We start from the raw sequence: 13,333 nt of genomic DNA, 5'->3' as shown, positions 1-13,333 counted from the left end.
TTTTTTTTTTTGTCTATTTTATTAGGATGGGGGGAAAAAAAGTGATGAAAATCTTACCTGCAGTTTCCAGATTTTGCTAGCATTCTATTGCATTGTCTGTAATAAAGGAAATGTAATCAAAAAGTTATTATTTAAATCCAGGTATTTTTTGTAAAAAAAACAAACAAAAAAATCCAATTTTTACAATAGATTTAAAAAAAAAAAAAAGGAATTTTCACATTGGACATTAGGTCTCATACTGTACAGATGATTTTTCAGCAGTCTCGTTACCATCACAGTTTAACAATGACAGGTAACACAGGATCAAGGTCTCATTCTATACAGATGACTTTTCAGCAGTCTTATTATCACAGACAGCTTAAAAATGACGGGTAACAGGTTCTAGGTCTCATACTGTACCGATGATTTTTCAGCAGTCTCGTTATCACAGTCAGGTTAACAATGACAGGTAACACAGGATCTAGGTCTCATACTATACAGATGACTTTTCAGCAGCTTCGTTATCACTACAGATAACAATGACAGGTAACACAGGATCTACCAATCGCAATAGGCTATATATCACAGCTCACCTCCTCCCTTCACAATGACCTTGCCCTGACGGGAGCATGTTCAGATATTGCTTCAAGTTCTCAGTGTAATTATTGCTATTTTTTAATTTACTTAAATTGTAATCTGAAAAATTAAAAAGAAAAAAACATTTTTAATTACTACATTTATAATAACTACCAGATTTAAACATTCATTTGCTAACAAACTGCTCTTAAAGGGGGTGTCTGGAACTGACATATTGATGATGTGAAAAGTCAAAAGTGCAGATGCACCTGAGCGCTATCTTTAATATCGCCACGTATGTCGCCTATCTGGCTACTGCCGGACAATTGGTATGGGTGCTAGGCGTCGGACCCCCACCGATCTCATGGTGATGATCATCAGTATGTCATTGCTGGATATTGTCTTAAAAAAAAAAGGGGCTCTTGGTTTATCGATGAAGTGGTAGTGTGAATGTGCGACCACCTCTCCCAGTCAGTGGATGCCGCAATGGTCGTGCTGCTTTTCTTCATTCATACAGGGATCTTAACGCCCCCCCCATACATTTATCACCTATCCACACAGTAGACCATATACACACGTATAATGATGATACTGCCAAAAATGTCAAAGAACCAATCATTCACAGCTTGAAAAAATTCTTCATGTACGAATATACCGTAGTTATACTCCAGGTCAGCCACGGACATAATGAGAGAGCGTGGCACGTGACTGCGGGACCAGACTACTCAATCGTTTGTTCGTAGTCTGTAACCATGGAGACGCATAGATCTGCAAAGGAGCTGTATGTGCAAAATGGTATTTATGATTAAAAAAAATACATTTGCAAGGTTCTTTTAAAATGTTAGATGCAATAATGATCTCACTGCTTGATTTGGAGATATCCCACCATAATGACATTGTTATGGGGGATTCACATCATTCAAAGCAAAGATATGCCAAGCTGACGTCATCTTATGCCAGCGTTACAATGCATGTACCCCTCCTGATTTTAAGATTTTAACGTCCCCCTTTCCCACCCCCCCAGCCGATGCATTGGGGGCACCTGTTAATATTTACATGGAGTGAGTAAGGTGAAGGCAAACACTGCAGATACTCTGAATTGCTGGGGGAATAGTCAGACGTGGAGCGGATAATGACATGGACGTGTCTGCATTCCTCGCCCTGTGCTGAGGTATCTGGCAGTCCTGTGACAATCTCACCTAGGTGCAGCCTTAAGAGTTAGGTAAACTTTCCATATCTTCAAGTGTTACCTGCAGCACACAGAGGAGAGAAAGGACCCAGTGTGGCCGTCCCCAGGGACCTTGTGCACCGGCTTATTAAACACTTGAGTATGATTGAAGCCTCCTCAAACAGCCGCAGCCCACCTTCACAATATGTCTGCGCTGCCAAGGCCGTCCTTTAAATCCGGATACTTGCACAACAATGGGGATGGATTGCCGTACAAAAAAAAATGGTTCTTGGAGATCTTGGCATGTCCATTGTATTCCTCTTTTAAGGATCAGCACCCAGATAGTGAGAAATGTTGTTTATGGACAACCCCTTTAAATAAGACAATACTAGAAAACTGCATAAACAGCAATGCCATAAGGCAACAGAAGCTGCAGGAGGGAACTAAAAGATCAGCACAAAACTGTGTCTCTAAGGCTACTTTCACACTAGCGTTTTTTTTGCGCTGCATGCGCAGTCCAAACGCATCAAGCCTTTTGCATGCATTTGCTTATTTTATGTGCATGAGTTTTAACCAGTTTGTAGCCATATTGACTCTTAAAACGCATGCGATTTTAAACGCAGGCGTGCGCATATACATGCGCACGCCTGCATTCCCATAGACTGTAATGTGTTTTTCTTTGCGCATTCCGTGCGCATGCGTTTTTTTGAGACAGGTCGGACGGACCAAAAATGCAACAGGTTGCGTCCGGCACGCCTGGGTGCACACTACAAAAAAACGCACACGAAAACGCATACGAACGCGTGCAAACGCTAGACCATGCGCCACCATGTTAAAGATAGGGGCTCAGGACGCATGTGCATGTAAGCGCACGATGCGCTACGCTAAAAAAACGCTAGTGTGAAACCAGCCTAACAAGAGACCCCAATCCGTGTGTGTATGTAGGGGGTGGAGCCCACCAATCTAATGATCCATTGCATAGGTGCTAAATGTTCCAGACTATAATACCCTTTCAATTTACCATTTTGTGTGCTGAATATGGATCTAACCATAAATCTCGAAAAGCAATAGAATTTCTAACTGATCCTTTAAGGTATAAATGCCAAAACCTCTATAGGACATAAAAAAACCTTCACTGCTCATAATACACAGAAAATCTGCAAGAAAGGGGGCAAGAATGGTAAATGAGCAGGATATGGAGTTTTACTGTCTACAAATCAGATCTGTCTTAATGCAATAAATTCACCTGATATTTAATAAAAAAAAACATTTTTATAAATCTAAATTATATACACACATTTAAAAGTATATGTATACATTTTATATACAATATATATCTAATATATACATATATTTTAAATGGATTTTAACAAATATATATAAATACAATATATATTAGGTATAAGATATTTTATACACATTAAAAAAGTATAAATAAAATATATATTTTAGATATATATATATATATATATATATATATATTACATATTTTTTTATGAGTAATATATATAATAAATATTTTACACAAAAAATACAAATAAAAAATATATTTTTTTTTAATGTGGATAATATATGAAATATATATAAATAAAAACAAAATTCTATATTTTATATATTATCCACTTTAAAAAAATATTTAAAATATATTTTATTTATATATATATATATATATATATATATATATATATATATATCCACATTATATGTTATAAAATCCTTTATTAGTGTATAACGCAGCCCCCTGCGGAGGCTCGGTGCGCCCCCCCACCCTCTCAGCTGCTCTCTGCTGGGATATTCTCCATAAGCACCTGCTGCAGCTGGAAGCATAGGACGGACCCTCCTCTCACCTCGCCCCCTTGCACTAGTCTCCGCTCTCTATTGGCCATGCTGGAGGCCGCATGGTAATGTACCCAGAGAATGTCTCCCCAGATTGTGACTATCCTGGGCTAGGAGAACGTGGCAGAGGATGCCCAGGTCTTTCCTGGTAAAGAAGCCCTGCAGTCACAGGATCCCCAACTATGGACAACTGCTGGAGGCGCAGGCAGGTAAGGGGCGCACACCCCGGATAATGTATGTCTTCCATCTCTCATGGATTGTGCGAGACCGTCAGCTGGAAATACGATATAGGAAAAGTTACTTAACATTAGTAAATATCTGTTTGTAAATATAAAGTATTTATTGATTTGTCGTCATTCACTTTTTCGCATTATAAGCAAAAGTCGCTCCCGAGTAGAAATCTGGCCAATAAAAAAAAAAAAAAAAAATCTATATATTGTTAATTTTTCCTTTCCCCATCCGATCTGATCGTAGCATTGAGTTTGCAGGTATTTGAGAAAAATCTATCAGGGAATGTAGGAAATTTACAACATTTCTGACAATTGCACCCAATTTTTCAGCATTTGGAATAGATCGAAAGCACTTCTCCCTTATGCCACCCTGCCTACGTATTTGTCACTTTTTGTTGTTTTTTTTCACCGTGCCCTCTGGACACTTATAGGCATTTTCTATGATTTTTAAAAAATTTTTCCAAGAGTCAAAATTGTTAGAAAATTCCATGGTTCCTGCATCGATCACGCGCGGCCTCAGATGTGACATGTGCACGTGAGTCACGTGACCGCAGTAATTGGCTACCTAATTCATGGACTGGACCAAAAAAATCATTTATTTTATTATAACATTTCCTACCACTGGTTAAGTTTTGTAACACATTTCTAATACATTTTTGCGATAAAAAAATAAATAAAAAAAATTCTGCTCTATTTTCTAGTTCCTCTAAACCACTTTCCACGTTAAAGATCCGTCCATTTTTGCCGCTTTCCCTTTCAAAAAATATCATTTGTCACATTGGGGTAAATCTTTTACGCTGTGTTCCCAGAACCGCATCACTTCACAATCTATTTTTTTTTTTTTCAATATTTTACATTTCCCAGTACAGTACAGAGACAATACATTCACAAAAAAAAGTCTGTAAATACTAAAAAAAAAATAAAAATGGAAATTTTCAGTGAAAGCCCCAAAATTCCAAGGGTAGATAATGACGCCATGGATCGGGGTCATGGACAGCTGGCGTCTACGTTATAGAGGACAGTAAACGCCAGATAACTATCTTGTTAGTTGGGGACCCCTGTGAATTCTCGCCCGTCAGAAATGCTTTTGTGCTGGGATTTCTTGCTGGAACTAATTCCTATTTCTGGGAGCGGAGGAGCAGGTGCAGCCGGAGAGACGTGTGACTGCACCGTGACCAGATAACACATGCACCTGCAGCTCACGCCTCCCGTCCCCAAATAGTCTACCCCTCCATCTCCTATATGACGCGGGTGGGATTTATGCCACCAGGGGGATATTAATTATCCATCTACAAAAGACTGGCTATTCTCTTTGCAGTCTCTTAATATACAGCACTAGGATGTTCCGCAGCAGCTCAGGCACCGATTTGAACTCTTACAATTATAGGTAAAGCTCTTTATTTTGTCCCCCCTTATTTTGAGTATGGCTTGTGAGCTTGACACCGTGATGTCTCTGACAGCAATTTAGTCACTTTTTTTTTTCCCCTTTTTGGAACAGATTCCTCCCCCCCCCCCCCAAAAAAAAAAAAAAAAAAAAAGAGGATGAAGAACAGCTTTATTCTAGGGTGTGAAAAGCTTATTCCCTTCTCGGTAAATTAAATCTGCACACCGATATGATAACGCTTTCTACATTCAAGAAAATTTCACTTTTGGTCACTTGTTGGGAGCAGCATTTTGTGCTCCAGAGCTGTCCATCCTTTTAGGAAATTATCAGTAATTACCATTTCTCAGTTATTACTAGAGCTGCGTCTCCTGCTATACACATACCCCATCCTTCTCTGTATCAGGGATTATCACACCAGCTATTGTGAAACAACAAGTCCCAGCATGCCCTGACAGCTGCCTAAGCAAACTGCAACTGGCAGGGATTGCTGGGAGTTGTAGTTGCATAACTGCTGGGGTGCTGCAGGTTTCTGACTCCTGCGATTCTCCCTCTCTATCCCTCTCTCTAGACATTTTGGTACTAAAGATAAGTACATAGTATAAATGTAGAGTCCCCCAATACACATGGGATCTCCAACATGACCCCCATACTGTGTGGTAATTATCTGACAAGAAAGTCAGTATATGTCTATACACAGCTAGTGTGAGACAGCAGAGCTGCAGTGTAAAGCATGGGGGATGAAGAAGAAGCAGCCTGAGCTTCTGATGGTACAAGAGTTGAATTTTACAAAACCTAGCTCCAAAACCAACATAATCCTTAAACTGGATTAGAAAGACATCTCTGCCTTCTTCCAAAACCAGTCTACAGGTTACGCCCCGTACTGCAGCTCAGCTCAATAAGGCTACTTTCACACATCCGTTTTTTTAAATCCGGCACGATGCGGCGAAAATTGTGAAAACCGGATCCGGAGTTGGATCCGGTTTTTTCACATAGATTGTAATGATCGCCGCATCGTGCCGGATGGACATGCAACGCCTCCGGGTTTTGCTGGATACGGCAAACATGCGCCGTCCAGCGTCTGCAAAAAACGTTGGCTGCAACGTTTTTTTGCAGCACCAGACCGGCTTTTTCAACAGCGCATGCCCGGGCACTGTGAGTTTTAACCCCACAAGTGCCCGGCACGCAGCTCTCTCTCTCTCTCTCCTCCTCCCCTTCTCTCTCCATACCCTCCATACCTTTCTTTGGCTGGCTCTCTCGTCCCCCGCTGTCTCTCTGGCTGCTCTCCCGTCCCCCGCTGTCTCTCTGGCTGCTCTCTCGTCCCCCGCTGTCTCTCTGGCTGCTCTCTCGTCCCCCGCTGTCTCTCTGGCTGCTCTCTCGTCTCCCGATCTCTCTCCGGCTGGCTCTCTCGTCCCCTGGTGCTGCGGCTCCTTTAAATGTCCTCCAAGCCGCATCAGGCACCGCATGTACATCCGGTGTCACCGCTGCAGGCCGGATCCGGCGGCCCGGCTTTTCGCAGCACGCCTTACATGGGATGTGTGAAAGAGGCCTAAGTGTGAACGATGACAAGCTGCAATGCCACACACAACCTGTCACTAAAGGTTTTTGTAAGGAAGCAGCCATGTCTTTCGACTCCTGGACATCTCCTTTATCATATCAATCGTTTAAATAGTTGGATTAGACAAGGGTAAAATAAAAAATGACAGTTTATTTTTTAAAGGCGCACTCCAGGAAATTCTGTCTTGTACCTACCGCAGGGGTTTGATCGTCTTGCATCCCCCACTGCGAGTTCTGCACTAGTTATAACACTCTTTCTCGAGTGTACCTTTAAATACATTGCTTCTCTAGGATCAGATACGCAGTTTAAGGGTTTGTTCACACGACACATCCACCCAGTTTTTAAAGCAGGAAAAAAAATCCTGAAGTTGTCTTTTTTGGCGGATTTGTGTATTTTTTATTTATTTATTTTTTTTGCAGCTGCTTTACCACCAATATTATTTTTTAAATGTTTATGTAAATGGTCGGGTCATTTCTTTTTATCGTCTTGTGGCTTTTGAAGAAGCTCAAAAAGATTGAACACATTCATTCTTTTCAGAATTTTTTTATTTTAAACGCTCCGAAACTTGCCTGAAAATAGATGATGTGCGCACGTTACCCTAAAAGGACTGGATCCGAGAGGCAGGAAAAATAAAAAGTGATTTTGTAAATATTTTTTTGACTGTTTTTGGGGAAAAAAACAACTAAAAAAACTGTTCCTTACTCACTCTCCCCGGGTCCAGTTGCACCGCTTCCAGTGTCTTCCATTGTCTGCAGCGCTGATGTAACATTGATACCGCTGCTGCCAATCCGTAAGTTCTGCAACTGCCCTAGTTGATGGTATAAGCCACCGAGTGCTCTAATTGCCTGCAGTGCTGTCTAAGGCTATGTGCACACAGTACGGATTCTGCTGCGGATCCGCAGTAGATTTAGCTGCGTTGTACAGTACCATTGTTTTCAATGGTAAACTGAAAAATGCTGTGCACATGCTCAGGATTTTTCTGCGCTCAAATCCGCAGCATGTCAATTCTTTGTGCGGATTCCGCTGCAGTTTCACACCTTCTCCATTGTAGAGGTGTGAAACCGCAGGGCTAAACCGCAAGCTAATCCGCAGGTAAACCGCAGGTCTTTTGACCTGAGATTTTACCTGCCGATTTTTACAAATCCGTGCCGAAAAATCTGCAGGACAAAAATCTACGTGTGCACATAGCCTAAAGTAGTATCAACTTTGTAGACAATGACAGACACGTGGAACAGCAGCGGAGACTCAGGCTATGTGCACACGTAGTTTTAGGCGCTGCGGATTTTTCCACGCGGATTTGGAAAAATCCGCAGGTAAATCCACAGGTCAAAAGACCTGCGGTTTACCTGCGGATTACGTGCGGATTAGCCTGCGGTTTCAAACCTCTACAATGGAGAATGTGTGAAACCGCAGCGGATTTCGCACAAAGAATTGACATGCTGCTGATTTGAACCTGCAGCATGTGCACAGCGTTTTTCAGTTTACCATTGAAAACAATGGTACTGTACAACGCAGCTAAATCTGCTGCGGACCCGCAGAGCCTGAAACGCTGCGGATCCGCAGCAGAATCCGCAACATGTGCACATGGCCTCAGGAGTGGGGCGGTGGGTGAAGCACACAGGTTTTTTTGGTGTGTTTTTTTTTTTTTTTTTACAAACTGCAGCCGCGGTGATGGGAGGAGGACAGGATTTTCTGAAACTGGAAAACTCCTTTAATAATTGACCCAATCATCTGTCATTTCTAGGAAGTTTTAGTGGAGCTGGGTCTGCTCAGAAGGGACACCAAGTGGAGAGAATGGTGTACTGCAGATGTCTCCTAATGGAGAGTCCTCACTGATTCTCAAAAATTAGCCAAACAGACCCCATGGCCATATCCTTGTAATATTAAAATGCTAACGGCTCATACAATGCTGTGACTACACGGTCACGTGGCTACAGGCACATATATGTGGTCGCACTGCAACCCGCAAGGTATCATAACAAGCAAGTCACAAATAATCCAGCTTTTACAACTTGCTTGATGCCGCCCCTTGATGACCACTTGTGGCTAAAGTTGCCGTGTAGCCCAAGCCTTATCCGTGGTGTTACCATGTTTGTGTGCTTTTGGTGCAGGACCGATGCCGACACTATATCAGAACCCGGACACCTTTCCCCCGACACAAGAGATCGCAGATCAGCGGCAAACAAGAGATGCTACATCGCAGATCCAAGTGGAAAGAGGACAAGGGGATCACTTTAATAAAACATTGCTTAACCCGCTGGAAATTAGAAGGAGCGAGGCTTTGCTAATTTTGCCCAATGGATTACCTCTCAAAGACAATATGAACAACCTGAACATGCCTCTCCGGGGCAGAACATCGGACGGAGGATGCGCAGCACCCGGGAATAAAGCCGCATGCAACTCCAACTCTCAGGAAGAATCGCCGTATGTTCCAGATTCTGTGGGGCGCTTAGACTTTCCCAAACCAGAAGGATTATTCCCTGGAAACAAAATAAGGAACTGTCGGTACTTTAGTTGCCCCCATTGTCCCAAATCTTACAGTAGCCTGGGAGCCTTAAAGATGCACATCCGTACTCATACGCTGCCCTGTGCATGCCGGATATGTGGAAAAGCCTTCTCCAGACCCTGGCTTCTACAAGGACATATTAGGACACATACAGGTAAGAAGGAAGGCCGACTGCTATCTTAGAAGGGTTTTTCCCCAAATCACTATATCCATAGGTTGAGCAGACATATCTCTGTGCTAATCAAGACAGACCCGTTCTCGAGACAGCTGGGGGTCCCAGTGATCGTACTCTCAGCTGTCAATAAGTTAACCGTTATATAATGGATGGGAAAAATTTGCAATTTTGGAAAAACCCCTGTTGGGGCTCGCAGGTTCTTATGTGACCATGAAATGTAGATACACATAGATATACATAAAGGTAATATTCTGTCTGCTGTCACCACTAGAGGGAGCTCTGGAACTTACTGTGTACTTACTGATAATACCTTGCATTCAATGGGCTGTGAGCTCCCTCTAGTGGTGGCTGCATGAAAGCACAATGGTGTCCTAGGAAAAAATTTCAAGAAGGAACACTTTCATACTTGTATTCTTATGGGATATGCCACATAGTTTTTCTAACTTACACTGTTCTATCTCCCAAGGCAAGGCGTCATCTAAATCAAGGTAGTTCTTTATTCTTATCTTGCAGCAAGTGGACGAGGCATTGGTCATAAGTTAAAGGGAATCTGTCACCCCTTTTTTAAGATATCATATAATGATATCATTCAATTGTGGGTCACATAAGGATTCTCTTAGTACTTTTGCTTCCCCCTGACCCCACACCTTTCATGCATGAATACCTTGTTCAGATGTATGTAAACTGCCACGGTCCGGTCCGATGGGAAATGCATAGAGCAAGACGGGGGGGGGGGGGGGGGGAGAGCAGGTGAATAAGCCCCGCCCATCGGACTGGACCGTGGCAGTTTACATACATCTGAACCAATATAAAAAAGGTATTTATGCATGAAAGGTGCGGGGTCAGGGGGAAGCAAAAGTACTAAGAGAATCCTTATGTGACACACAATTGAATAATATCATTATATGATGTCTCAAAAAAGGGGTGACAGATTCCCTTTAACTTATTGTACAACACCAAACTTTTTATGTACTCTTACAATACAATAGTCAATCAGATATACTTGCCTACTGGTTAATATCTATTTGTGTAATTAACTACTTAGAATGTTAATTATCATACAAAAAGATACACAGGTGATAACACAAGTCCTGTATAAATCCACGGCCGCAGTCTATCCCTCTCTACCCCAGAAACAGGTTTGATATGTACAAAACTACAAACATCCTTTTGTCCCTTCCATGAGAACATCTTATGGAAATGCATTTTGCTATAACCTTTAACTTTTGATTTTCCTAACATTTCCCTCCTGTTTACACAAACTGTATCCCAAAAAGTCCATTACATTAAAGCAGTCCTCTTCTCTTCACCGGTTATTGATAGGTCAAATGGTTACTCATTCTGATACATGGTTTTGGATATAGTGGGGTCAGTCAGTCTCTGGAGAAGTCCTCTTATGCAATGTATCACCAATATGGCTATCATAGCTCATAGAGATATCAGTAGTGAATGAGTCCGCTCCATCTGCCGAACAATCCTTCCTTCAGGTTTGTAAATGGATCATTTATCCCTGACGTCATGCCCTCCAGGGTTTGGTTATACTGCCGTCCGGGGCTCCCATTTCTGTGAGGTTTACGGCATAGCCACAGAAGTCCTTGCCAAAAGTTTTTACATTTCTCCCGTCCGTTTCTCTGATGAAGCAGGTGTAGTTTTCCTGGGTAGGCTGTCACAAGCGGGGGGGGGGGGGCACATATATGAGAGACCCATCATAAACTGATTAAATCCCCTATCTGCGTGAATGTTACGGACTTTTTTGGGATACATTTTGTATAAACAGAAGGGCAATGTTAAAAAAATCAAGAGATCTCCTTGAGATGTTCTCATGGAAAGGACAAAAGAATGTTTGTAGTTTTGTACTTATCAAATACTTGTTTCTGGGCTAGAGATAGAATGAGACCATATACAGGACTTGTGTTATCAGCACCTGTGGGTTAGATAAGCCGGTGTATTCAGGGGAGACAGTTCAAGACAGCAGTCTCTTCAAGTATCTTTTGTATGGTCTCTATCCCAGAAACAAGTGTTTGATAAGCACAAAACTACAAACGCCCTTTTGTTCCTTCCATGATAACATCTCTTGGAGATCCTTGCGCTATAACCTTTTAACTCTTGATTTTCCTCTCGGCGTACATGTGCAACCACTGCTCCGAATGATGTGGGGGTCTCAGCTGTTAAGTCTCCCCTGGATTTAGTAGTTATTATCTATTCAGTGGGCCTGTCCCTCTTGGAATTGCCCTTTAACTGTGTATTTTTTTTTGCAAATTATGGGGAGAATTATGGTCTTTATGGCATAAGAAGGTTAAAAAAAAAAAAAAAAACTTTATGCACGACATTTCTATGCACAAATTTGCAACTTTTTACCCCTCCTGCTACTCTCCATAAGAGGGCAATAAATGTTTTTCTTATCACGCCCCCAGTGGAAATGAGGAAAGAAAAAAAAAATTATATTATATTATTATATATACACACACATATATATACATACACACACATTATTTCCTTTACTTTCATGTGTTTTATGTTCTGCATCTTCTACTTTACGCAGGTGAGAAACCGTTTTCGTGCTATCACTGTGGCCGTGGTTTTGCCGATCGCTCCAACCTGCGGGCCCACCTGCAGACCCATTCAGAAGTGAAGCGATACAGGTGCCCAGGTTGCGGGAAAACCTTCTCCCGTATCTCCCTTCTCACCAAACACCGGGATGGCTGCTGCTGCCCGGTATCCTGACTCTCGCCATCCATCCTACTGCCGTGGAAGAAGCTGACTCACCCACCTCCATCATTACAAGACAAGTCGCAGGTGTAAAAAACGAGGAGCGAGGAGATCCCCCCCTGCCCGCAATCTTGGACTGTATTACAGGGACACGTAGCCACTGGTTGGCACCGTTCTCTCCTCCTATAAAGCATCTATGCCCGTGTTGTATTGCTTTATAATTATATACAATTATTCCCATCTGGAACAGAAATAATTCACAAAAATATTCTGCAAATATTCCATCAAAGTACAAAATAATGCGTCCAGTAGGTGGCGATGTTTTGTGGGTGATTCCAGGCAATGTGGCAGCTATATGGGTCATGATGCATCCTGCGCCATTATCTACCTAGGATACATTTGTAATAAAGCTTACAACTCCGTTTCTTGGTGTCCTGCATAATATAATACTTTCTGTGAAGCTGGGATGTCGCTCCGCGATGGAGATTGGCTGCCCCTTTTTTTATGGCGATGCCAATAGGTAGTTTTGGGGAATTTGTTCTCACATTTCCAGGAGGTGCAATAGAGGAACAGCACCATGCAAAGTTTTACACTTCACGAAGAGTGGACGAGCCCTCTTTAAATCAAGGGATGCCTGACTTGCCGACATATTCGGGTTAGCCCTAGGTCTATCCCAGGCATACCCCCCCGAGACACTTGTGTAGTGACAGAATGCGGAGTATGAACCAGGCAGTATGGAAGACCCTTCTCCACCCCCGTCCTGCCCCGGATCCAACTTCATTTTCATACTATGTGACCCATCATTGTTACCCAGCTTCTATTTCTAGTGTCAACATCTAAATGTGTCGCTGCACCTGTCTCGGGAGGGAAAGTATTTTTGCAGGTCTAAATTAAGATAAGTTGTTTTCCCTCCTGGAAAAAAAAAAAGTTGGTGCAATGTCCGCTGCTTGTTGGCAGGTGGAGGGCTGTGCGAGACTGCGGGGTCAATGAGATTTTCCATGTGTCCTGTACACCACATATCACACTTCTCCTCTACCTTCCTGCAGACCTTTCACATTTTTTGCTGTTGCTTAGTAATAGATGAGAAGAAGAAATATTTATTTCCATGACTGGAATTGATTTTTTTTTTTCATTTCAATCTTTATTTAAAATAAAAAAAAACTTGCAATTCTCACACTGACCACTGAGGCTTTGTTTTAGTCTCATAATTCCTGT

General features: G+C 42.2%; 2 protein-coding genes across 7 annotated transcripts in view; one reads left to right on the top strand and one right to left on the bottom strand.

The window, feature by feature from the left end:
* Nucleotides 1-13,333, bottom strand: part of CTU2 (cytosolic thiouridylase subunit 2) — an 80,898-nt gene that overhangs the window by 41,900 nt on the left and 25,665 nt on the right. For 2 of the 6 annotated variants that reach the window (XM_073583354.1, XM_073583356.1), the window contains 3 exons: nucleotides 9,035-9,208; nucleotides 573-675; nucleotides 58-96 (listed from right to left, as the gene is read on the bottom strand). In XM_073583354.1, coding sequence (XP_073439455.1) covers nucleotides 58-96; nucleotides 573-675; nucleotides 9,035-9,065 — 173 coding nt within the window. In that variant the 5' untranslated portion in view covers nucleotides 9,066-9,208. Of the gene's footprint in view, nucleotides 1-57; nucleotides 97-572; nucleotides 676-6,408; nucleotides 6,784-9,034; nucleotides 9,209-13,333 lie in introns of those variants that run through there. The other 4 variants (XM_073583362.1, XM_073583364.1, XM_073583366.1 and 1 more) reach the window with 3 other exon arrangements.
* On the top strand, nucleotides 3,599-12,542 carry SNAI3 (snail family transcriptional repressor 3). The gene is made up of 3 exons (XM_073583410.1): nucleotides 3,599-3,768; nucleotides 8,840-9,388; nucleotides 11,952-12,542. The coding sequence occupies exons 1-3, from the start codon at nucleotides 3,690-3,692 to the stop codon at nucleotides 12,131-12,133; spliced, it is 810 nt and encodes a 269-aa protein (XP_073439511.1). The 5' UTR covers nucleotides 3,599-3,689; the 3' UTR covers nucleotides 12,134-12,542.

The sequence above is a fragment of the Dendrobates tinctorius genome, unplaced genomic scaffold (genome assembly GCF_039654945.1).
Source record: "Dendrobates tinctorius isolate UK_male_01 unplaced genomic scaffold, ASM3965494v1 ptg000009l, whole genome shotgun sequence".
NCBI classification, from domain to species: domain Eukaryota; kingdom Metazoa; phylum Chordata; class Amphibia; order Anura; family Dendrobatidae; genus Dendrobates; species Dendrobates tinctorius.
Note: the sequence above shows the minus strand (reverse complement) of the source record. Positions and strands in the feature narration are given on the sequence as shown.